We start from the raw sequence: 24,477 nt of genomic DNA on the forward strand, positions 1-24,477 counted from the left end.
AAGTGCTGGGATTACAGGTGTGAGCCACTGCGCCCAGCCAATATTTCTCATACAATTGTTTTTTTTGAGACAGGGTCTTGCTCTGTCACCCAGGCTGGCGTGCAATGGCACGATCTTGGCTCTGCCTCCAGGCTCAAGTGATCCACCTGCCTCAGTCTCCCGAGGAGCTGGGACTACAGGCATGAGCCACCCTGCCTGGGTAATTTTTCTATTTTTTTGTAGAGACGGGTTTTGCCATGTTGTCCTGGCTGGTTCGAACTCCTGGACTCAAGTGACCCTCCTGCCTTGGGCTCTCAAAGTGCTAGGATTACAGGCATGAACCACCACACCCAGCCCATACACTTTCTATATTTGTATTTTCACTTCATGTAAATAAAGATGCATGCCATGGTTATTTAGCACACAAGCATGTAAAAATATAATACGGTATATATTCACCAACACTGTGGCAGCTTTCAGAGTGTAAGAGTATGAAAATTGCACTTCCTATGGGATTTTCATTATATCCATATAAATATTCTAACGCAGAGTGTAGAGCGAATAATTCAAGTGCAGAGTATGATTACAGTTTCCCAAAATTGTATGTTGTTTGATTCCACAAAGAAAAAAAAATTGTTCTAGATCCTCCAACCTAAAAGACTTGAGTGTATTATCTGTTATGAAGTATCCTACTGAGGTAGGATAAAACAGTGTTGGTACAAAGAATGTGATTTGTTTATAGTTATAAGAAAACGTTGAATTTGTTTTTGGCAAAACATTATGTCTGTGACACATTCTTAATAAAACTGTAGCAAAATGTAATTCCAGCAATTAGTGTGAATTCTGCTAAAAAAAAAAAAAAACACAAAAAACCAAAAAGAAAACCACGGTATTCTGGGTTTTCTGACCAAGCTCTCCACTCTAGTAACTGTTACCTATTCAATTTCAAAAATAAGCCTATTTTTCATCAATCTCTGCTATAAAACAGCTATTGCCATGCAATAGAGAAAGTGGCAACCATTTCCCCTGCACTATTCCTATCACATAATCAGTCACTAATAACTTATTACTCTCCTCTCATAAAAATTCCAGTGTCCTGAGGTCTTGGCCTGCTCAATGCAGGTAGAACCTTACTTCCCTAAAACCCATGGTGTCTTTCTCTCAGAAAAGCACCCTGAACACAATCAGTATGATGATTGATATCCTAGTTTTACATTATTTTCTGCCCCTAAACCATGGTCTCTCAATTGAGAGAATATTTAATTTTACAACGCAGAGTCCTCCTTCTTCAATAAACGTGGATAAAAATGATCCTCAGGTAATGAAGTAAGCCTTTCCATACTGTGGTTCCTTCCCAGATAGGCACCATGAAAGGTGTTTAAGGATGCAAAATAGCCACAGATCCATAGTTCAGGTTGAAAGTCACACAGTAGCCTTTTTGAGAAACCTCAAACAATAGAATAAAAGATTTCATAACCTGAAGGTAAGTAGCCATTTCCAAATGTCCTTTGACCTTTGAAATATATAATGTCTTAAGTTTTACCATATTGGGACGTGTAATTATCGTGCAGTTTATCATGTTAAAAGTGAATCAAAGAACTAGAGACGGAGTCACCCTTTGTATGAAACCTCACCTACAGTTACAGTCTTAGAGTAAGGGCTTCAGGATGCTCTCACACATTACATTTGTGTGGTTCCATCAAATGCGTAGATTTTAATGCCTGCAAAGCTGTGAGGCCTGAATAAAGCCTCTGCCACACACAGTACGTCTATGTGATTTCTCATTACTATGGACTTTTGGATGTCTATTAATACTTGAACTCATGAGGAGTTTGCTACAGTCATCGCATTTTTTTTTTCCTTTAAGACGGAGTTTCACTCTTTTTGCCCAGGATGGAGTGCATTGGCACCATTTGGCCTCACTGCAACCTCCGCCTCCTGGGTTCAAGTGATTCTCCTGCCTCAGCCTCCTATATAGCTGGGACTACAGGTGCACACCACCAGGCCTAGCTAACTGTGTACTTTTAGTAGAAATGGGGTTTCACCATGTTGGTCAGGCTGGTCTTGAACTCCTGACCTCAGGTGATCCACCTGCCTCGGACTCCCAAAGTGTTGGGATTACAGGTGTGAGCCACTGCACCCAGCCAGTCATTGCATTTTCAAGGAATCTCTCAGGCATAAATTCTCTGATGTTGTCAAAGGAATGAATTCTAACTGCAAAAGTTACCACCTTCATTTGTAAGGTTTCTCTCCACTATGAATTCTGTGATGACTTGCAAGGTTTGAACTCTGACTTTAGAACTTTCCACATGTTACATTTGTAAGGTTTTCCACCAGTATGGATTGTCTGATGGGTGGTTAGGCTTGAACAGATACTAAAGGGTTTCCCACACTCATATGGTTTCTCTCCAGTATGAACTCTCTGATGCCTTGCAAGTTTTGAAGTTTGACTAAAGGCTTTGCCACACTCATTACACTTGTAAGGTTTCTCTCCAGTATGAATTCTCCGATGTCTTGCAAGGTGTGAATTCTGAGTGAAGACCTTCCCACACTCATTGCATTTGTAAGGTTTTTTTCCAGTATGGATTGCCTGATGGGTAGTTAGGCTTGAACGGACACTAAAGGCTTTCCCACACTGATTACACTCATATGGTTTCTCTCCAGTATGAACTCTCTGATGCCTTGCAAGCTTTGATGTTTGACTAAAGGCTTTGCCACATTCATTACACTTGTAAGGTTTACCTCCAGTATGAACTCTCCAATGTCTTGCAAGGTGTGAATTCTGAGTGAAGACCTTGCCACATTCATTACATTTGTAAGGTTTTTCACCAGTATGGATAACCTGATGGGTAGTTAGGTTTGAATGTTCACTGAAGGCTTTGCCATACTCATTATACTTGTAAGGTTTCTCTCCAGTATGAATTCGCTGATGCCTTGAAAGGTATGAATTATGCCTAAAGACCTTGCCACATTCATTACATTTATAAGGTTTCTCTCCAGTATGAATTCCCCGATGTCTTGCAAGGTGTGAATTCTGAGTGAAGACCTTGCCACACTCATTACATTTGTAAGGTTTTTCTCCAGTATGGATGACCTGATGGGTAGTTAGGCTTGAATACACACTGAAGGCTTTGCCACACTCATTACACATATAAGGTTTCACTCCAGTATGAATTCTTTGATGATTTGCAAGGTGTGAATTTTGAGTGAAGACCTTGCCACATTCATTACATTTGTAAGGTTTTTCTCCAGTATGGATGACCTGATGGGTAGTTAGGTTTGAATGTGCTCTAAAGGCTTTGCCACACTCATCACACTTGTAAGGTTTCTCTCCAGTATGAATTAGCTGATGCCTTGCAAGGTGTGAATTACGCCTAAAGACCTTGCCGCATTCATGACATTTGTAAGGCTTTTCTCCGGTGTGAATTACCAGATGAATAGCTAGGCTTGAACGAACACCAAAGGCTTTGCCGCACTCATTACACTTGTAAGGTTTCTCTCCAGTGTGAATTCTCCAGTGATTTGTAAGGTGTGAATTTTGAGTGAAGACCTTGCCACATTCATTACATTTGTAAGGTTTTTCTCCACTGTGGGTTACCTGATGGATAGCTAAGCTTGAACGAGCTCTAAAGGCTTTCCCACACTCATTACACTTGTAAGGTTTCTCTCCAGTATGAATTCCTCGATGTCTTGCAAGGTGTGAATTCTGAGTGAAGACCTTGTCACATTCGTTACATTTATAAGGTTTCTCTCCAGTGTGAATTTTCCGATGTTGTGAGAGTTGTGAATTTCGACTAAAGACCTTACCACACTCATTACATTTGTAACGTTTTTCGCCAGTATGGATCACCTGATGGGTAGTCAGGTTTGAACGTGTTCTAAAGGCTTTGCCACACTCATAACATTTGTAAGGTTTCTCTTTAGTATGACTTCTCTGATGACTCGCAAGGTGTGAATTTTGAGGAAAGACCATGCCACATCCGTTAGATTTGTAAGGGCTTCCCCAGTTTGCTTTTTGTCCCTGTGTGAGTAATAAAGAAGAGATAAAATCTTTGAGATATTTCTTAGAAATGTGGGTTTTGACATTATAAGGCATTTGTTGAGGTGGTGAAACTGAGGAACTACTGTTGAAAGACTTCTCAACCTGATTACATTCATAAATTTTCCCTTCATATTGAAAAAGCTGCAGTTCAGGCAGATGTGACTGAAGGCTTAATCCAAGCTGATTTTTAATAAGCTTGTTTCTTGCATCTCTTTTATCATGTTCATCTCTTCCATGAGTGAGATTGCCTTCTTGGGTCAAAAGCACTCCTTTGTAATTTCCTTCAGCATCTCTGTATTGATACTCAAGGTCATGCGTATTTTTCTGGACTTCCCTGAAGGAACATCCTTCAATATCATGGCTTTCCTGTCTTTCCAACATCACTGTTTGGAATACTTCTCCTGTATTACTCTTCCCTTTGTGTAGTAAATCTTTCATTACAAATTCAGAAGAGAGAGCTACAAGATATAAAGATCCATAGGTTTCCAATTAATTGTAGTATGTAAACAAGTATTTTACACTGAAAAACAATATTAAACCAAAAGCAATTCTTATATTGAACAGATTTATGAAACTTCAGAACAATAATATTCAATTTTTAGGAACACAAAAGAGGATTGTTTAATAAAGAAAAGTTGATTCCATGTAATTCAAATTAATAGTATGGAAGCCTAGTTTCCAACCTACAATACTGTAGCCAGCAAAGCAATCGTTCAGTCATAAAGGAGAGACAGTCTTCCCCAGACAAACAAAGCTAAGGGAATTTACCATGATCAGACCTGTTTTACAAGAAATGATAAAGGGAGTTCTTCAAATCCAAAGAAAATGACACAATGTAACTGTTACACTAATACTAATCTCATAATCATGGTGTGCAAACCATTTATATATTTACTAAGAGGGCTAAAAGATAAAACTATTAAAAATAAGCACAACAATTTGTTCAGTGATAGGCAGTACACAACATAAATTCTGACATAAAAAATTCAAAATGCAGGGTGAGAAGGGAACAAACATGCACAGAGGTTTTAGTTTCTTTTTTTTGCAATCAAAGATAAGTTGATATTGATTTGAGATAAATTGTTAAAAGCTATAGGATATTTTTATAAGCCTCATTTATTTTTTTATTATACTTTAAGTTTTAGGGTACATGTGCACAATGTGCAGGTTAGTTACATATCATTTTTTATGGCTGCATAGTATTCCATGGTGTATATGCGCCACATTTTCTTAATCCAGTCTATCATTGTTGGACATTTAGGTTGGTTCCAAGTCTTTGCTATTGTGAATAGCGCCGCAATAAACACACGTGTGCATGTGTCTTTATAGCAGCATGATTTATAATCCTTTAGGTATATACCCAGTAATGGCATGGCTGGGTCAAATGGTATTTCTTGTTCTAGATCCCTGAGGAATCGCCACACTGACTTCCACAACGGTTGAACTAGTTTACAGTCCCACCAACAGTGTAAAAGTGTTCCTGTTTCTCCACATCCTCTCCAGCACCTGTTGTTTCCTGACTTTTTAATGATCGCCATTCTAACTGGTGTGAGATGTAAGCTTTATTTTATGGTCACCACAAAGTAAAAGCCTGTAATAGACATATTAATAATAAAAAGCAATGAATTAAAACATACTGCCATTTTGTTACTTCTTTTCTAATTGTTTTCTAACTTCTCTCTTGCTTTCTTTCTTACTGTCTTCCTTTGTGTTTAAGTGATTTTCTCTGGTAGTATAAATCCTTACCTATCAATAATAACATTAAATAGAAATGGACTAAATTCTCCAATTACAAGAGAGAGGCCTGCTGAATGGATTATAAAACATACAGCTAACTATATGTTGCCTACAACAAACTCACTTCACCTATAAGAATATATGTAGACAAAAAGTGAGGGGATGGAAAAAGATACTTCATGGAACTAGAAATCAAAAAAGAACAGTAGTAGGTATACTTAGATAAAATAGACTTTAAGTCAATAAGTGGAAAAAGAGACAAAGTCAGTATATAATGAGAAAAGGATCAACTTAGCAAAAGGATATAATAAATACGTCCACACCCAAATATGTAAAGCTAATGTTAATACATCTAAAGAGAGAGACAGGTAGCAATACAATAATATTAGGGGACTTCAAAACACAATTTTTGGTAATGAATAGGTCATCCAGGGAGAAAACCAACAAAAAAAAATTAGAGTTAAAATATACTGCAGACTAAATGGACCTAAAAAAAGACTTTTAAAATTTTTTTTCTATTTTAAACAGATGGGATCTCCCTGTGTTGCCCAGGCTGTGGTCCAGTGCCTATTCACAGGTGAGTTCACAGTGCACTGCAGCCTTGAACTTCTGGCCTTAAGCATTCCTCTCTCCTCAGCCTCCCAAGTAGCTAAAATTACAGGTATGTTCCATGCCCTAACAGACATTTACAGACCATTTTATCCAACTGTTGCAAAATACATATTCTTCTCATCAGCACATGGATTATGCTTCAGGATAGATTATATGTTAAGACACCAAACAGGTCTCAATAAATTCAAAAAAGTCAAAATTGTATCTAGTATCTTTTCTGATCACAGTAAAATAACACTAGAAACCAATAAGAGCCTCAGAAGATACACAAACATGGCTGGGCGTGATGGCTCACACCTGTAATCCCAGCACTTTGGGAGGCCAAAGTTGGGCAGATCACCTGGTGTCAGGAGTTCGAGACCAGCCTGGCCAACATGGTGAAACCCTGTTTCTACTAAAAACACAAAAATTAGCCAGGCATGGTGGCACACTAGCTACTCGGGAGGCTCCTAGCTACTCGGGAGGCTGAGGCAGGAGAATTGCTTGATCCCAGGAGGTGGAGGTTGCAGTGAGTCAAGATTGTGCCATGCACTCCAGCCTGGGTGACAGAGCAAGACTCTGTCTAGAAAAAAAAAAAAAAAAAAGAAGATACACAAACACACGGAAATTAGACAACATATTCCTGAACAGCCATTGAGTTAATGAAGAAATTAAGAAGGAAATAAAACATTTCTTTTTTTTTTTTTTTTTTTTTGAGATAAGGTCTTGTTCTGTCACCTACATGGAGTGCAGTGGTGTGATCTCAGCCCACTGCAACCTCCACTTCCTGGGCTCAAGTGATCCGCCCACCTCAGCCCCCCAAGTAGCAGAGACTACAGGCACATGCCACCATGCCCAGCTAATTTTTGTATATTTTACCAAGACGGAGTTTGGACATGTTGCTCAGGCAGGTCTCAAACTCCTGAGCTCAAGCAATCTACCCGCCTCAGCCTCCTAAGGTGCTGGGATTACAGGCATGAGCCACCATGCCTGGCTAAAAATTTCCTGAAACAAATTAAAATGCAAAACAGCACAATCTATAGGATACAGAAAAAGCAGCAAAAAGAGGAAAGTTTGTAGCAATAAACACCTATATCAAAAAAACAGTAAGTCAACAAATAAAGCACCTAATGATACAACTCAAGGAACCAGAAAAGCAAGAACAAACCAAACCCAAAAGTAGTAGAGGGAAAGGAATAATAAAGATCACAGTAGAACTAACCAAAATAAAGACTAAAAAAAAAAAAAAATCTAAGATCAATAAAATGAAAAGTAGGATTAAAAAAAAAAATTTTTTTTTTTTTTGATATGGAGTTTTGCTCTTGTTGCCTGGGCTGGAATGCAGTGGCATGATATCAGCTCACCACAACCTCTGCCTCCCAAGTTCAAGAGATTCCCCTGCCTCAGTCTCCCGAGTAGCTGGGATTACAGGTATGTGCCACCATGCCCGGCTAATTTTGTATTTTTAGTAGAGATGGGGTTTCTCCATGTTGGTCAGGCCAGTCTTGAATTCCCGACCTCAGGTGGTCCACCCGCCTTGGCCTCCCAAAGTGCTGGGATTACAGGTGTGAGCCACCGCGCCTGGCCTAAAAAAATTTTTTTTTAGAGATGGGGTCTACCTCTCTCACACAGGCTGGAGTGCAGTGGCCCAGTCATAACTCACTGCAGCATTGAACTCCTGGGTTTAACTGATCCTCCTCCCTCAGCCTCCCAAGTAGCTGAGACTACAGAAACGCACTACCATGCTTGGCTAATTTTCATTTCATTTTTAGAGATAGGGTCTCTTACTATGTTGCCCAGGCTGGTTTGAACTCCCCGCCTCAAGCAATTCTCCTTCCTCAGTCTCCCAAATTCCTGGGATTACAGGTGTGAGGCACCATGCCTAGCTTGAAAAGTAGGTTTTTTTTAAAAGATAAGCAACATCGACAAACTTTTAGCTAAACTGAAATAAAAGGTGGGGGGAGGTACACCCAAATTAATAAAATCAGAGACAAAACAGAAAACATTAGAACTGATACCACAGATACACAAAGGACCATTAGGGACAATTATGAACAACTACATACAAATTTAAAAACCTAGAAGAAAGGGATACATTTATGGACACATACAACCTATCAAGATTGAACCATGAAGAAATAGAAAACCTGAAGACACCAATAACAAAATTGAAGCTGCCAAAAAAAAAAAAAAAAAAAAAATCATGTAGAAGAAAAGCCCAGGATTGAATGGATTCACTGCTGAATTCTACCAAACACTTGAAGAAGAACTAATACTGGCTAGGCATGTTAGCTCATGCCTGTAATCCCAACAGTTTGGGAGGCTAAGATGGGAGGATTGCTTGATGCCAGAAGTTTGAGAGCAGCCTGGGAAACACAGCAAGACCTCAGCTCTACTAAAAAATAAAAAAGGATTTGGCCAGGCACGGTGGCTCACGCCTGTAATCCCAGCACTTTGGGTGGTCGAGGCAGGTGGATCACCTGAGGTAAGGAGTTCAAGACCAGCCTGGCCAACATGGTGAAACCCCATCTCTACTAAAAATACAAAAATCAGCCAAGTGTGGTGGCACACGCCTGTAATCCCAGCTACTTGGGAGGCTGAGGGAGGAGAATCGTTTGAACCTGGGAGGCAGAGGTTGCAGTGAGCCAAGATCATGCCACTCACTGCATTCCAGCCTGGACAAGAGAATGAGACTCCATCTCAAAAACAAACAAACAAACAAACAAAAAAACACAATTAGTTGGGCATGGTAGTGTGTGCCTGTAACCCCAGCTACTGGGAAGGATGTGGAGGGAGGGTCAGTTGAGCCCACGAGTTTGAGCAGTAAGCTATGATTGCGCCACTGAACTCCAGTCTGGGTGAGATAGAGAGAGGGAGACTACCTCAAATAATAATAATAATAATAATAATAATAATAATAAAGAAAGAAAGAAAAGAAAAAATAAAGAATAGTTAATTCTACTCAAACTATTTCAAAAACTGAAGGGAGCACATATTTCCAAACCCATTTTATGAGGCCAGCATTACCCTGATACCAAAAAGCAGACAAGGACATCACAACAAAAAGAAAACTATAGGCCACTACCCCTGATGAATATACATGCAAAAATCCTTGACGAAATAGAATTCAACAACACATTAAAAAGACATTCACCATGATCAAGTGGGATTTATTCCAGGAATGCAAGGATAGTTTAATACACACAAATCAATTAATGTGATTCATCATATCAACAGAATCAAGGACAAGAAGCATATTATCATTTCAATAGATGCTGGGAAATGACTCAATAAAATCATTATCTCTTCATAATAAAAAGTCTCAACAACTTGGGTACAGAAAAAACATACCTAAGCATGATAAAAACCACATATGACAAATCCAGAGGGAATGTACTAAACAAGAAAAAATTGAAAGCCTTTCTGCTAAGATCTGAAAGACAAGGATGTCCACTTTCACTACTTCTATTCAACATAGCATTGATGTTCTAGCCAAAGCAATTAGGCAAGAGAAAGAAATAAAAAGCATACAAATTGAAAAGGAAGAAGTCAAAATATACTTCTTTGCAGATGATATGATTTTATATTTAGAAAAACCTAACAACTCCACTAAAACACTCTTAAAATTTAGCAAACTATATAGAATTTGGATCTATATGACTGAGAACTGGGCATCAGATAGAATGTCGTCCATCATGATAAAGACTTTGCCTTTGTCTGAGCTGCAGCACCACTGGAAGGTGAAAGGATAAACTAGTACAAGTCTAAAGGATAGACAAAAGGGGGCAAATAAAGATTTCTGTTCAGAGGTCACAGGATTCAAACTTCTGTTTTCCCACAGAACTCTCAGATTTGCATAGAGTTTCCCAAACACTATTTAATAAGCGGCATTTTCTCTACCTATCTGAACTCTTACCTGTGATCACGGCTTTGATCCATTCCCATCCATCTGGGTTTCTTGCTATTTGTACTTGGCTCTCCACAGTGAAAGGCTCCTTCCCTTGCTCCAACATAGAGATAATACTGAGGTCAAAACAAGAGATTCCTGCTTATGAAAAGAAAGGAAAACAATGGGCTGTAGATTTTCCAGAGTCCCAGTCCTATGTTTACATGAGGAGGGAGGACTTTACAGCTGTATCTAAAAAAACACTTCAAAAATTCATCCACTAAATGCTTCCTTATAAATTGTTAGGAAACACTATAATATGCAAATATATAGCTCTCATCCCAAAACCACTGAATCAAAGCATGGGGATAGAAAACAGGGAATTGGATACTTTAAAAGTCCTGAAACCCTCCAGTGACATCAGGAAGAGGACAATTAAAATCCAGTTTCCACATTATGGAGATTTTCATTTTTCAGTCAACACAGCTTCAGTTTCAGCCAAGCAATGCAGGGACTCCCAGGAGACCCACATGGAAAATGAAAAGATACACAGGGGCAGATCCTGACTTCTGGAAGAAAGTCATCCTCACCCAGGGAGGCCAAGTTCCTATAATTCTCCAACATCACGTCCCTGTACAAAGTCCTCTGAGCGGGGTCCAGGCATGTCCACTCCTCCTGAGAGAATTCTATAGCCACATCCCTGAATGTCACCTGTCCCTAAAATGAAAAACACATCCACCAAGGGGATATAAGGAAAAGTTCCAATCTTCACATAAAATGAGAAGACAGAATAGATTAAACTGAAGTGAGTGGGCCGATATCCTAGTTGTGATATAGTAAAATATACATATGGTCTTCATCCCCCTTTCCTGACATACATCTCACTTGGAATCTCTGGAGTGATAAGTGCCTTTGTAAGCTAATGAGATGACTGGTGGCTGGAGGCCCCAAGATAGTTTCAGAATTGGGGGGTGGTCACCAGAAAGACCAAGGCTGGATTACAGAGTTGGGACTTCGAGCCCCATCCCCCAACCTCCCCTGAGGGGATGGGGGCTGAAGGCTCAGCTGATCACCAATAGCCAAAGATGTAAGCAATCATGCCCACGTAATGAAGCCCCCATAACCCAAAAGGACAGGGCCTGAACAAGCTTCAGGATAGGGAAACACACGGAGCCTCTGAGGACGCCCCCCTGACCCCCACCAAAGACAGCACTCAGCCTCCCAAGTAGTTGGGATTACAGGTGTGCACCACCACGCCATGCTCCTTCTCCCATACCTTACCCAACAGACTGCTTACATCTGGCTGTTCATCTGTATATTCTGTAATATCCTATATAATAAATGGGTCAATATAAATAGTGTTTCCCTGATTTCTGTGAGCCATTCTAGCAAATTAATCAAACCTGAGGAGGGGGGTCACAGGAATTCATGATGTATAAGCCAGTCAGTGAGAAGCAAAGGCCATCTGTGTTTGCAACTGGCACTGAAGTGGGTACACTCTTGTTGGATTGAGCCCTCAACCTGTGGGATCTGATGCTATGTCCAGGTAGAGAGTGTCAGAATTGAACTGAATAGGAGGTCACTCAGCTGGTGTCCAGTGCAGAATTGCTCGCTTGGTGTGTGTGGGAAAACCCAGGACATCTGGGATCACAGATGTGTTCTCTGTTGTGAGAGTATAGTAGGAGAAACTGGGTCTGTTTTCACCACATTCTCACACACACAGGTATTTTCGGGCAGAATGTTTCCTTAATTCTGTCTTCTTATACTTTTCTATAAGAGGTTATCATAGTCTTTAAATCAGTGTTGACTTCTCAGTTTTGGAGACAATACAAAAAATACACAAATATACAAATAAAAAACCAACACCGGGTTATCTTTATTGAAGTGCTATATATTACGTCTGACGCACCAAGTGATATTCAGTATCTAGATGATCTAGAGCATGAGTGACGTCTTACGAGATGAAAATGTGTACAGTGACTTTAAAGAAAGACAGGTCAGAATCTAAAAACTGTGATCATCGCAATAACAATGACAGATGTTTCTGAGCACTTCCCAAGTGCAAGGCATTATTCTATTTATTTATTTACTTACTTACTTATTTTTTTGAGACAGAGTCACTCTATCACCCAGGCTGGAGTGCAGTGGCATGATCTCGGCCCACTGCAACCTCTGCCTCCTGGGTTGAAGCGATTCTCCTGCCTCAGACTCACGAGTAGCTGGAATTACAGGCACCTGCCACCACACCCAGCTAATTTTTGTATTTTTAGTAGAGACGGGGTTTCACCATGTTGACCAGGCTAGTCTCAAACTCCTGACCTCAGATGTTCCACCCACCTTGGCCTCCTCAAGTGCTGGGATTACAGGTGCAAGCCACCGTGCTCGGTCTGGCATTATTCTAAATAAATGTCTTGCATGTACTAACTTGTATATGAATATGATAGCCCACGAGAGAAAGATCTGTTCCCATCTTACTAGCAGATAAATGTATGACAGACACTCTAAGAAACTTGCGTCAAGTCAAAGAGCTAAAATGTCAGAGCAAGCACCTGAATCCAGGTGTCTGGGAATAAGAATTAAACCTAAAGAATCAAATAGTTGGCCAGGCGTGGTGGCTCATGCCTGTAATCCCAGCACTTTGGGAGGTCGAGGTCAGGAGATCGAGACCATCCTGGCTAACATGGTGAAACCCCATCTCTACTAAAAAAATACAAAAAATTAGCCGGGCGTGGTGACGGGCACCTGTAGTCCCAGCTACTCAGGAGGCTGAGGCAGGAGAATGGCGTGAACCTGGGAGGCGGAGCTTGCAGTGAGCCGAGACTGAGCCACTGCACTCCAGCCTGGATGACAGAGTGAGACTCTATCTAAGAAAAAAAAAAAAAAAAATCAAATAGTTAAGTAAAAGAACATGAAAAGTATCTAAATGAGCAAAATTGAAACAAGTTCATGGATAACAACATGGAACTTCATAAAAGGTAATTACATATATACACACATTTATTTATGCCCATAATATGTTACTATTCTTACTATTAAATCATTAATGTGATAGCTGAGAACAAATTTAAGGGCACAGAAACTATTTAAGATATAATTTGAATTGCTAAAAAACACAAAACTTATTTAAAATCATGATGTGTGGGCTGCATGCAGTGGCTCACACCTGTAATCCCAGCACTTTGGGAGGCTGAGGAGGGCGGATCACGAGGTCAGGAGTTCGAGACCAGCCTGACCAACATGGTGAAACACCATCTCTACTAAAAATACAAAAATTAGCCGGATGTGGTGGTAGACGCCTGTAATTCCAGCTACTCGGGAGGGTGAGGCAGGAGAATCGCTTGAACCTGGGAGGCAGAGATTGCAGTGAGCCGAGATCGCACCACTGCACTCCAGCCTGGGTGACAGAGTGAGACTCTGTCTCAAAAAACAACAAAAAAAATCATGATGTGTGCTTAATAAAAAAACACACACTCACATCACGTATACACAGTTTAGTAATAACAACAGTGAAAAGTTAAAACATCCACTCTGTCCTCATTCAGAGAAGGCTCCAATAAAGATGTAGAATGAGCTATACATCTTTCCTAACACGAAAACATGTAAATTTTCAAAATTTGCAGGCTAAAATGTCACAACAAAACATTCACTGAAGGGCCGGGCATGGTGGCTCATGCCTGTAATCCTAGCATTTTGGGAGGCCAAGGTGGGCTGATCACTTCAGGTCAAAAGTTTGGGACCAGCCTGGCCAATATGGTAAAACCTTGTTTCTACTAAAAATATAAAAACTAGCTGGGCGTGGTGGCATGCAACTGTAGTCCCAGCTACTCTAGAGGCTGAGGCGAAAGAATTGCTTGAATCTGGGAGGTAGAGGTTGCAGTGAGCCGAGATTGCACCACTCCAGCCTGGGCGACACAGTGAGACTCTGTCTCAAAATAAATAAATACAATAAATAGAATATTTAATAATTGGTAAAACAGGCTGGGCGCAGTGGCTCATGCCTGTAATCCCAGCACTTTGGGAGGCCAAGGCAGGCGGATCATGAGGTCAGGAGATCAAGACCATCCTGGCTAACACAGTGAAACCCCGTCTCTATTAAAAATACAAAAAAATTAGCCAGGCATGGTGGCGGGCGCCTGTAGTCCCAGCTACTTGGGAGGCTGAGGCAGGAGAATGGCGTGAAACCAGGAGGCGGAGATTGCATTGGGCCGAGATCGCCCCACTGCACTCCAACCTGGGCGACAGAGCAAGACTCTGTCTCAAAAAAAAAAAAAAATAATAATAATAATAATAATAATTGGTAAAACAAGAATGTGGTTCTATCCTCTCTAATGGGAAAGAAGTCCTGCTCCTATAACCAAACAAAATAATAACCACTGTCACCGAGCACCAGTTGCACAAGGGTCCCTGCAGAAACACCAGTCTCCATTGTATGGGTTTTCTGAGAATAGTTCAATGATTCTCCTGCATTTTCCATTTAGGTTGATTTCATGTATTAAAATAGATGATGGGATGAAAGAACCCTCTGTCACTGATGTCTGTCAGTCTAAAATTCCCATTCCATTCCCAGTCATTAATAAGAGTTTGGGGTTAGAAACACAGTGACTCACTTGGTGAGCTTCAAATGTAAATGAGCCAGAAAAATTTCCCCTTATTAGCCTTATTTTACATAATTTAGCAGGCATTTGTGCACATTAACACGTGACTTCCACGTGCAGCTGCTCTAATCCTGGTCCACAGAGAGCTGACAGTGCATCCAGATGTGGCCCCTGAACAATCCCTGCTGCCCAACAGCACTGACACCACGGGACCCTCACCCCATCTCCATCCATGTCTGGGTGTGAGCCCTTCCCAGAACCATGCCCAGTGCAGCCTCTTTCCAAGTTCATGTCACTGGGTCATGAGGGACGGAATCTAAGCAAGATGAGGGACTGAGGGAAGGCACCGGTGAGTGCGAGCAAACATGTCAGGCAGGATGCTTCAGACTCAGAAGATTCCCAACTTCAAAGAATGACATTTCAGGAAGAAATAAGAGACAGAACAATCCACTGATAATATTACCTTACCTGGGTGAGAGCCATGCCGGACTTCTCTTTCTTTCCGCTTCCTCTTCTTCAAGGGTTCTTCCTTAGGTAACAGGAAAGTGCCTTTAGAAGTCAATATTGAATATCCAAAATGTGCTGTTTATTGCTCAGAATCAACACATCCCCTTCCTATGCCACAATCACACACACACAGGGAAGACCGCCCCCTGTGGAAAGATGGTCTCAGCTGCCCACTGCACCAGAGTGATGCAGGACAAGAAGCTCCTATAGGAAGATCAATAAGTGAGCTTCTGACCCCTTTCTTCAGAACCTGCTCTCCTCCTGGAGACGCCCACACACACGCTGCAGCAGTTGGGAGCTGGGCAGGACTGAGCTCCCCCATTCAGGGCACAGACCAAGCCCTGACCAAACCCCATACAGAGAACAGCCTCCCTCACCTCTCTGTGGATTGCAGGCCAATCTCAGGCCTCAGAAACAAAAGGTAGAGGTTGAACGTGGTGGCTGACACTATAATCCTAGCACTTTGGGAGGCTGAGGCAGAAAGATCACTTGAGGCCAGGAGTTCAAGACCAGCCTAAACAACATAGTGAGACCCCATTTCTCTTAAAAAAAAAATAATAATAAATAAATAAATAAATAAATTTAGCCAGGCACGGTGGCTCATGTCTGTAATCTCAGCACTTTGGGAGGTCTAGACGCAGGATCTAGAGTTCACAGGAGAGGCCTGCAGGTGACATGAAGCTGTGCATGTGGGGTTCAAAGCCATGAGCTGAGTTGATAAGGAAAGGCAACGAGTGTGGACAGAGGAAAAAAGTGGCTGGAGGACTAAGCCCACATTCAGAGAACAGAAAGTTCTGGAGACACAAGAAGAGGAAAGCATAACGTGATCAGGGAGGCAACAAGAAAATTACAACAAATAGATGTGTAAAGCTTAACGGGATGTCCTAAAAGCCAAGAAAATAGAAGAGAAAGTGAGCAACTGTGCCACATGCTACTGATAGGAATGGAAAGATGACAGCAAATTAAACATTGAATTTCAAATGGAGCCATCACTGGTAAACGAAAAAGAAAGGATCAGCGGAATGTTGGGTATGAGAGCTTGACTCAAGCAAGAGTTCAAGCAAGGACTGAAGGCAAGAATTGAACACAAAGTAAAAAAAAAAAAATGGTAGTGTATTGTGCTCTTAAACGTAGCATAGAAGAGGAGTACTTACTACGGAGTGAAAGGCAGTTTAGAGTTTTTTGGGGTTTTTTTGTTTGTTTGTTTTGAGATGAAGTCTCACTCTTGTCACCCAGGCTGGAGTGCAATGGCGCGATCTCGGCTCACCATAACCTCCGCCTCCCAGGTTCAAGCGATTCTCCTGCCTCAGCCTCCCGAATAGCTGGGATCACAGGCACGTGCCATTATGCCTGGCTAATTTTTGTATTTTTAGTAGAGATGGTGTTTCACCATGTTGGCCAGGCTGGTCTCCAACTCCTGACCTCAAGTGATCCACCTGCCTTGGCCTCTCAAAGTGCTGGGATTACAGGCATGAGCCACCGTGCCTGGCCAATTTAGAGTATTTTTTGTTTTAGAGATGGAGCGTAGAAGAAAAAAAGACTTTATTATGTGTGTGTGTGTGTGTGTGAGTGTGTGTGTGTGTGTGTGTGTGTTTTGTTTTTGAGACAGGGTCTCACTCTGTTGCCCAGGCTAGAGTGTGATGGCATGAACATGGCTTACTGCAGCCTCAAGCACTTGTGCTCAAGCGGTTCTCTCGCCTCAGCCTTGCAAGTAGCTGGGACCACAGGTGCAAGCCACCATATCCAGCTTATTTTTTTCTATTTTTCGTAGAGACGGAGTCTTGCTATCTTGCCCAGGGTGGTCTCAAACTCCTGGACTCAAGCAATCCTCCCACCTTGGCCTCTGAAAGTGTTGTGATTACAGGTGTGAGCCACTGTGCCCAGCCCTGTGTATGTGTCTTAATGGAGAACACCACTCCCTGGGTACAGGGATGAATTCCCTTGAAGTTAAAATTTTGAAAGCTTTACGGATTGTGAAGAAAAAAAAAAAGTTAAAATTGATGGCATGCATATTGTCCTGAGACTGAGTGAGGCTGGCACGTGGTGCACAATTGCAGGGCCAGCAGCAGCCAGAAGCAGGAACAGGCCATTCCCAGTCACTACTGAGTAGAGATCACAGGTCCTGACAGGTGGGTGGGCCACTTGGAGGTCTTTTCCTTTAGTCTTTGAGATAGGAAAAAAACCAACTCTACATTCTGCTCTCACACTAAACACAGAATACTTCACCTTTAGTCACCAAAATGTGTGTGTGGCTTTTCCCACAATTACCAGGGGACTCCCAGGTCGGGGGGGGGGGGGGCGGGTGAGGCAGGGGTCCTACAATTTCATTCAACTCTGATATTATCTACAAGATAGCATGGGCCGGGCACAGTGGCTCACGCCTGTAGTCCCAGCACTTTGGGAGGCCAAGGCAGGAGGATCACTTGAGGCCAGGAGTTCGAGACCAGCATGGCCAACATGGCAAAACCTCGTCTCTACTAAAAATACAAAAATTAGCTGGGTGTGGTGGTGCACACCTGTAATCCCAGCTACTTGGGAGGCTGAGGCAGGCAGGAGAATCGCTTGAACTTGGGAGGCAGAGGCTGCCTTGAGCCAAGATTGCGCTACTGCACTCCAGCCTGGGCAACAGAGCAAGACTGTTTCAAAAAGAAAAAAAAAAAGACTGCATGACGAGGTGCTACAGGTTCAGAGCTCAGTCTAAAACTGCCCCTCACTTCAGACACAGTATGCAAGTGGTAACTGTCACTTATACTTTCGAGTGACCTGATAAATACTGTGGTTTTCTTAACCCCTCCTCGGCTTTGATTAACTTTCTAGGACAGCTCTTCCTTCTGACTGTTCATCTGTATCCTCTGTAATATCCTTTATAACAAATGTGTAAACTAAGTGAAGTGTTTCCCTGAGTTCTTTGAGCCACCCTCACAAATTAATAGAACGTGAGGTGGCGGGGAGGGGGATGTCAAGGGAATCCCCAGTGTATAGCTGGTCGCTCAGAAGGTCAGGTACCAACGTGAGACTTGCAACTGCCGCCTGGTGTGGGGGCAATTTCGTGGAACTGAGCCTCAATCAGTGGGATCTGATGCTAACTCCAGGTACAGAGTTTCAGAATTGAGTTAAACTATAGGACACTCAGTAAGTGTCTGATAGAGAATGGGTTGTTGGTGGGAGAAATTCGCACACATTTTCGTGAGTGGAGGTGAGACATTGTGTAGAATGTGCACTGTTGTATTGAGTGTGACAGGAAGGAAAATAAAGGAAAAATATTTTTTCCTCTTAGCTCATACACTGGCCCACACCCTACCCTATTCCAGGAAAAGGGAAGTGGGTGGACTCGAAACTAAATGAGCGAAGTCACTGCCCTCTGGTTTGAATAGTGATTGCAAATGAAGCTATACCCTAATACTAATAATTGTCAAACGCACGTCTTACGCATTTTACATAAAGGAGTTTCTTCAATTCTCATTTGCAACTGCTCAATTTAAGTAAACGTGTTTTAAATGTGTTGCATTATTATAAACCCAGAAACCAATGTAACAACGTAATCATCACATCTAATCAATGTACCACTCACCTGGACTCAGGGTCCCTCTCTTGCTTCCATACTGTGTGTTTCCCTCCCTCATTCTCTGCATAGCTCTCATTCTCACATTAGCTTATTTTTTATTTTCAGTGTTTTTTCCCTGGTTCTTTGCGCGTCGTTTTGAGCCCCTCTCATCTCCTGCTGTTTCTCCCCTTCTTCCTCCTCTTGCACCTGTTCTGTCCCATTCTGGGGCCTTGTTTCAACTCTGATTCCTCTTTCTCCCCAATCTTTTCATTGTCCCCAATCTCCTTATATTTCTGCCTCTTTCTTCTCCCATCTCTGCTCCCTCTGTTAAATCTCCTCTTCCCTGCTACACCTCTTGCCCCACTCTCTGGCACCCCCAGATCCCAGGCCTCCCCCTGCTGTGGTTCTCCTTCTGCTCTCCTTGTCACCGGCTGTCCCCTCTTGCTGGCCCAGCAACACGCTGCTCTGTCTGCCCTGGCTCCAAATCCCTCCTCCTCTCCCGGACTCTGCCTGAGGAGCCTCCCCCTTTCTGCCCCTCTCCCTACCTTGCTGTCCTTCATTTCTCTGGACATCGAGCTTTCCTCGACATTTCTCCAGTTGCTTTCCTCCTTCTGCCTTCTCAGCTCCTTCTCTTACTATCTGCAAATCCTTCACCCATCCTCTACTTTGCCATCTGTTTACGGGTTTCCCTCATTCTTTTATCTCAGTTTTTCTACTTCTCTCTGTCTCTGCCCCTTTCTATCTGCTAATCCTCTTGGTCCACACATTCACAGGAGGGTTTGGAGTAAGACGCCTGCATCTTGGATGAGCGCATTTTCCAGGGGCTGGAGCTGGGCAGGCAAGAACACCGGGTGTCACAGGACAGGCCCCAGGCACCTCTCCAGCGCGGGCTCAGGAGAAGCGGTGACTGCGAAGCGGAGGCCTGGGGAGCTGCAAGGCCCGACAAGAGGAGGAGGGAGGTGGGGGGCGACGGCGCCTTATAAGAGGGGTGGGGTCTGCAGGATGCCAGGGCCAGGCAGAGGACGCGGCCTCCCCGGTACCGGGGCTGCGGCGCTGCGCTCCAGGGGCCGACGAGGGGGAGGCTGGGAGACGCCCAGGGCGGGAATCCACCTCGCGGGTGAGGACTTTAAAAATCCCGGGGCGGGCCGGCCGAGATCGCGCCACTGCACTCCAGCCTGGGTGACAGCGAGACTCTGTCTCAAAAAAAAAAAAAAAAAAAATCCCGGGGGCGGGAGGAGGGGTCAGGAAAGGGTTTTTAAGCGGGAGGAAGACGCGAAAGGCCGGAGACAGGGAGAAGCCTCAGAGCGACTTCAACCCGAAGAGAAGCGACCCCGAACCCACACCGTGAGTCACCTGGGGTGGAGGGCGCGGTGCGGGGATCTTAAAGTCTGTAGCGAGCCCGGGAACTGGCTGCGGAAACGGGGCACGGCGGTTCGCAAGTTTAATCCATACTGAGGGACACTCACGTTCAGCTGCGTCACCTGCAACCAACGTGATCCGCTTCCGGAACTGCAGAAAACTGCGCGTGCGCGGAAAAGAGCCTGGGCACCCTGGGGGCGGGGCCTGGGGAGAGGCGGGGTCTGCGGACGAAACGCTGGGGCGGAGCCGGGGCGGGGTCTGCGCTTCCCTCAGCCTCCCTAGCCCGCAGTCTCATTTTTCCCAGTTTGGAAACGCTGGAGTGTTCACCATGTCCCCGGGAGCAGCGTTCCAATTTGAAGCAGTTTTAAGGTGAAAGAATAGACTTACGTGGACCACTTACGATAGAAACCAAAATGATTTCCTCTTACCAAGTTGAAAACGGTTTATGTTAAAATTGTTTGCCGGCGGGTTGGACCCAGTTCTGCTAGGGAGTCTCCTGCAGCTCAGGAACGGGGATCTGGGAATCCGGGATCTCGGTCTGGGAACTGGGATGTTAATGGAGAATCCACGGGGCACAGCGATTGGATCCAGGAATTCCTGCAATTAAAATGTATTTAATTTAACTAAAATGTCTTGAAATTATCTCTGAGGATGATGCAAAGTAGAATGGGAAATGCAGCGCCCTACCTGGACGGATATGCAATTTAATGCAGTAGCCCATCAGAACCTCCTTTGCATTTCAAATCCCCATTCTCCCCAGTGGAAGAGTCAAGCCTGTGCTCAATTCATGGGAAGGTTATGGCCCCCGATAAGTTAGATCACCAAGGGCTGCTTTATTGTTCTTTAAAATATATATTTTTGTAAAGATGGGAGTCTTAGCCCAGGCTGGTCTCCAACTCTTGACCTCAAGCAATCCTCCTGCCTGGGCCTCCAAAAGTGCTGGGATTACAGGAGTGAACTACTGTGCCCAGTCAACTGCTGATTTAAACCATGTGAATTTTTTAAAAATAGAGATAAACTGCATTATTTTTGCTTATATTCGTTATTCCGTTCCACACTTGAAATGACTTAACCACAAACAACTTTGACATAATCTTTCTTTGCATCAAAATATGTTAAGTCAATAATTTCTAAATATCATGTAATTTCAAATTCACTTTATGGGCATTCTGAAGGGAACTTGACACAGTACTTTTTATTTTAAAATTATAATCTATATTGGGTCTATTTTTTTGTTTTCTGTTTCTTAATGTTCTATCAGATGTGGATAACAGAGTGTGGAAAATAGTCACCACATGACAATTGGATTTATTTTCGCCTAAAGAATAATTTTCCAGTATTTCTTTTCTTTTTTTTTTTTTTGAGACGGAGTCTTGCTGTCGCCCAGGCTGTAGTGCAGTGGCGCGATCTCGGCTCACTGCAAGCTCCGCCTCCCAGGTTCACGCCATTCTCCTGTCTCAGCCTCCCGAGTAGCTGGGACTACAGGCGCCAGCCACCACGCCTGGCTAATTTTTTGTATTTTTAGTAGAGACGGGGTTTCACCGTGGTCTCGATCTCCTGACCTCGTGATCCGCCCGCCTCGGCCTCCCAAAGTGCTGGGACTACAGGCGTGAGCCACCGCGCCCGGCCTCAATTTTCCAGTATTTCTAACGTATCATCCCAGTACATTTACTGAACTAAAGACTCACAGGGATACCCTTTTTTCATGTTTATAGAGAACCTAGTTTATACCTGCTATTGTCTTATGTGCATTTTCATGTCACACAATTTTATCTCCAAAAAACACCCTTATTTATATACACCCTATAGTTTTCACTTTAACAAAATATTAAACGTTTCATCTGGGTTACAATGTATGAAAGAAAAAATAAAAGGGAAAATCATATTAAAAAATAAAAAGTAATGTTACTACACTTGAACATAAACCATGAAATATATTGCTCAATACCATAAACTGAAAATAACATTTCCATAGCCTTTGGAGAAATGCCCTTCCAGTAAAACTGCTTAATCATATTTATTATGTAATAAACTTTTCCACAGATTTTCACTGAGTTCGTATAAAAACATCTTAGGCATTATAACTAAACAGGATTTCAAAAACATTTTCAACAGTTGTGTTATTTTTAATGAGTCCTATGGGTACAGTGGAAAAATAAATGTAGAATATTACTATGAAGAAAACTAGGGCAGGGCGTGGTGGCTCACACCTGTAATCCCAGCACTTTGGGAGGTAGAGGCAGGTGGATCACTTGAGGTCAGGAGTTCGAGACCAGCCTGGCCAACATGGTGAAACTGTCTCTACTAAAAACACAAAAATTAGCCAGGCGTGGTGGCACATGCCTGTAGTCCCAGCTACTTGGGAGGCTGAGGCAGGAGAATCACTTGAACCTGGGAGGTGGAGGTTGCAGTAAGCCGAGATCACGCCACTGCATTCCAGCCCGGGTGACAGAGCAAGCCTCCGTCTCAAAAAACAAAACAAAACAAACAAACAAAAAAGAAAACTGGGGTCTTCCCAAACCAAGAATTCAGGAGTCTCCTGAGTACATAATTCAGTGTATTAGCGTCAGTCTCCATTTTGTGGTGTTGTACTACTAACACGTTTACAGCTCTGCACTTCCTGTTCTGCCCATTTGGTCAAACTGATCACTCTTGAGTGCTTCCTCCTTTGTCACTAGATGGACGTTCAAACCACACAAAGCTTCCTCTAACCCATCCCCACACTTTATCAACCATAACACACCAAGCAAGTTGCTTATCTGGGCTCTCAAGCCATTTTTGGACCAGCTTTGGAAGTCTACCCAGCTTTCCCCAGAAACCCACATTATGTAATAAACAGTCTCATAACACTTCTCAACCGAACTTTAGGTGAAGTTCAATACAGTTCCAGTAGAGAGGACGCAAGTTCAAATTACCAAAATGTTATGAGGGTGAACATATAAACTTTGTAGTTTATCTGCCAGGAAAAAAAAATTCTGAATGTGTTATGTTCTTTCTTAAAAGAAAATTTATATATATTAATTTTTCCAATTGCCACTAAGCATTCCAAGGGTAAAAAAGAGATGTTGTTTTTATCCATATTCCCCACATTTTTTCTGTTTCCTAATATGTCATATTTTTACTATACTTGTATTTTCACTTCAGGTACATCAAGATAAATGCCATAGGTGTTATTTGGCATCCAAGAAAGAGACATGCAAAAATATAATAATACTGTGCATATGCATCAACAGCAATGCAGACTTCAGGGTGTGAAAGTCTGAAATATCCTTTCTATGGGATTTTCATTATACCACATAAGTATCCCAAGGCAGAGTGTGGAGAGAATAATTCAAGTACAAAATACAATTAGTTTCTGGGCTGGGCATGGTGGCTCACACCTGTAATCCCAGAGCTTTTGGGGGCCAAGGCAGGTGGATCACTTGAGGTCAGGAGTTTGAGACCAGCCTGGCCAACATAGTGAAACCCTGTCTCTACTAAAAATACAAAAACTAGCTGGGCGTGGTAGGAGGCACCTATAATCCCAGCTACTTGGGAGGCTGAGGTAGGAGAATTGCTTGAACCCAGGAGACAGAGGTTGCAGTGAGCCGAGATCACGCTGCTGCACTCCAGCCTGGGTGACAGAATGAAATTCCATCTCAAACAAACAAACAAAAAAAAAACACTTAGTTTCTGAAAATTATATGTTATTTGATCCAACAATGGAAATCATTGTTCTGGATCCTTCGATAGCTTAATGGTGCACTGTTATTATCTGTTATGAAGTATGCTACTGAGGTAGGATAAAACTATGTTGGCAAGAAATGATTCATTCATACTTATAAAATACATCAAATTTACTAGTTAAAACATTAAATGTATGATGCATTCTTAAATAGTAGCAAAATGTGATTCCAGCAATTAATGTAAATCCTAGTAACAAACATGGGATTCTGGTTACTTTGATTAAACTTCCTATGCTCGGCCGGCTGGGCACAGTGGCTCAAGCCTGTAATCCCAGCACTTTGGCAGGCCGAGGCGGGTGGATTATGAGGTCAGGAGCTCGAGACCAGCCTGGCCAACATAGTGAAACCCCGTCTCTACTAAAAATACAAAAATTAGCCAGGCGTGGTGGTACATGTCTGTAATCCCAGCTACTTGGGAGGCTGAGGCAGGAGAATTGCTAAAACCCAGGAGGCAGAGGTTGCAGTGAGCTGAGATTGCGTCACTGCACTCCAGTCTGGACAACAGAACAAGA

The 24,477-nt window shown here is 42.7% G+C and overlaps 2 protein-coding genes across 8 annotated transcripts in view; both read right to left on the bottom strand.

Annotated features, from left to right (window-relative positions):
- ZNF415 (zinc finger protein 415) overlaps positions 1-15,324 on the bottom strand; it is a 46,247-nt gene extending 30,923 nt beyond the window's left edge. Inside the window, exon 1 of the mRNA XM_032171029.2 lies at positions 15,299-15,324. Coding sequence (XP_032026920.2) covers positions 15,299-15,313 — 15 coding nt within the window. The 5' untranslated portion in view covers positions 15,314-15,324. The remainder of the gene's footprint in view (positions 1-15,298) is intronic.
- ZNF347 (zinc finger protein 347) lies at positions 626-20,717 on the bottom strand. Of its 7 annotated transcripts, none has more exons than XM_058425959.1 (5): positions 20,669-20,717; positions 15,299-15,359; positions 10,826-10,952; positions 10,266-10,397; positions 626-4,479 (listed from the first exon to the last, which is right to left on the bottom strand). In XM_058425959.1, exons 2-5 carry the CDS (start codon positions 15,311-15,313, stop codon positions 2,234-2,236), a joined length of 2,520 nt encoding a protein of 839 aa, XP_058281942.1. In that variant the 5' UTR covers positions 15,314-15,359; positions 20,669-20,717; the 3' UTR covers positions 626-2,233. The 7 variants fall into 7 exon arrangements, with proteins under 7 accessions (XP_058281942.1, XP_032026911.1, XP_032026914.1 ...); XM_032171020.2 differs by lacking the exon at positions 20,669-20,717 and adding an exon at positions 20,348-20,378; XM_032171023.2 differs by lacking the exon at positions 20,669-20,717 and adding an exon at positions 20,348-20,372 and having other exon boundaries at positions 15,294-15,359.
- Positions 20,718-24,477: the final 3,760 nt, after the last annotated feature.

The sequence above is a fragment of the Hylobates moloch genome, unplaced genomic scaffold, assembly GCF_009828535.3.
Source record: "Hylobates moloch isolate HMO894 unplaced genomic scaffold, HMol_V3 SCAFFOLD_12, whole genome shotgun sequence".
NCBI classification, from domain to species: domain Eukaryota; kingdom Metazoa; phylum Chordata; class Mammalia; order Primates; family Hylobatidae; genus Hylobates; species Hylobates moloch.

Coding starts and splice junctions, on each gene's coding strand:
- ZNF347 (XM_058425959.1), bottom strand. Junction 10,398..10,825: donor TAGGAACTTGGCCTCCCTGG/GTGAGGATGACT, acceptor TCTTTTCATAAG/CAGGAATCTCTTGTTTTGAC. Junction 4,480..10,265: donor GATCAAAGCCGTGATCACAG/GTAAGAGTTCAG, acceptor TATATCTTGTAG/CTCTCTCTTCTGAATTTGTA.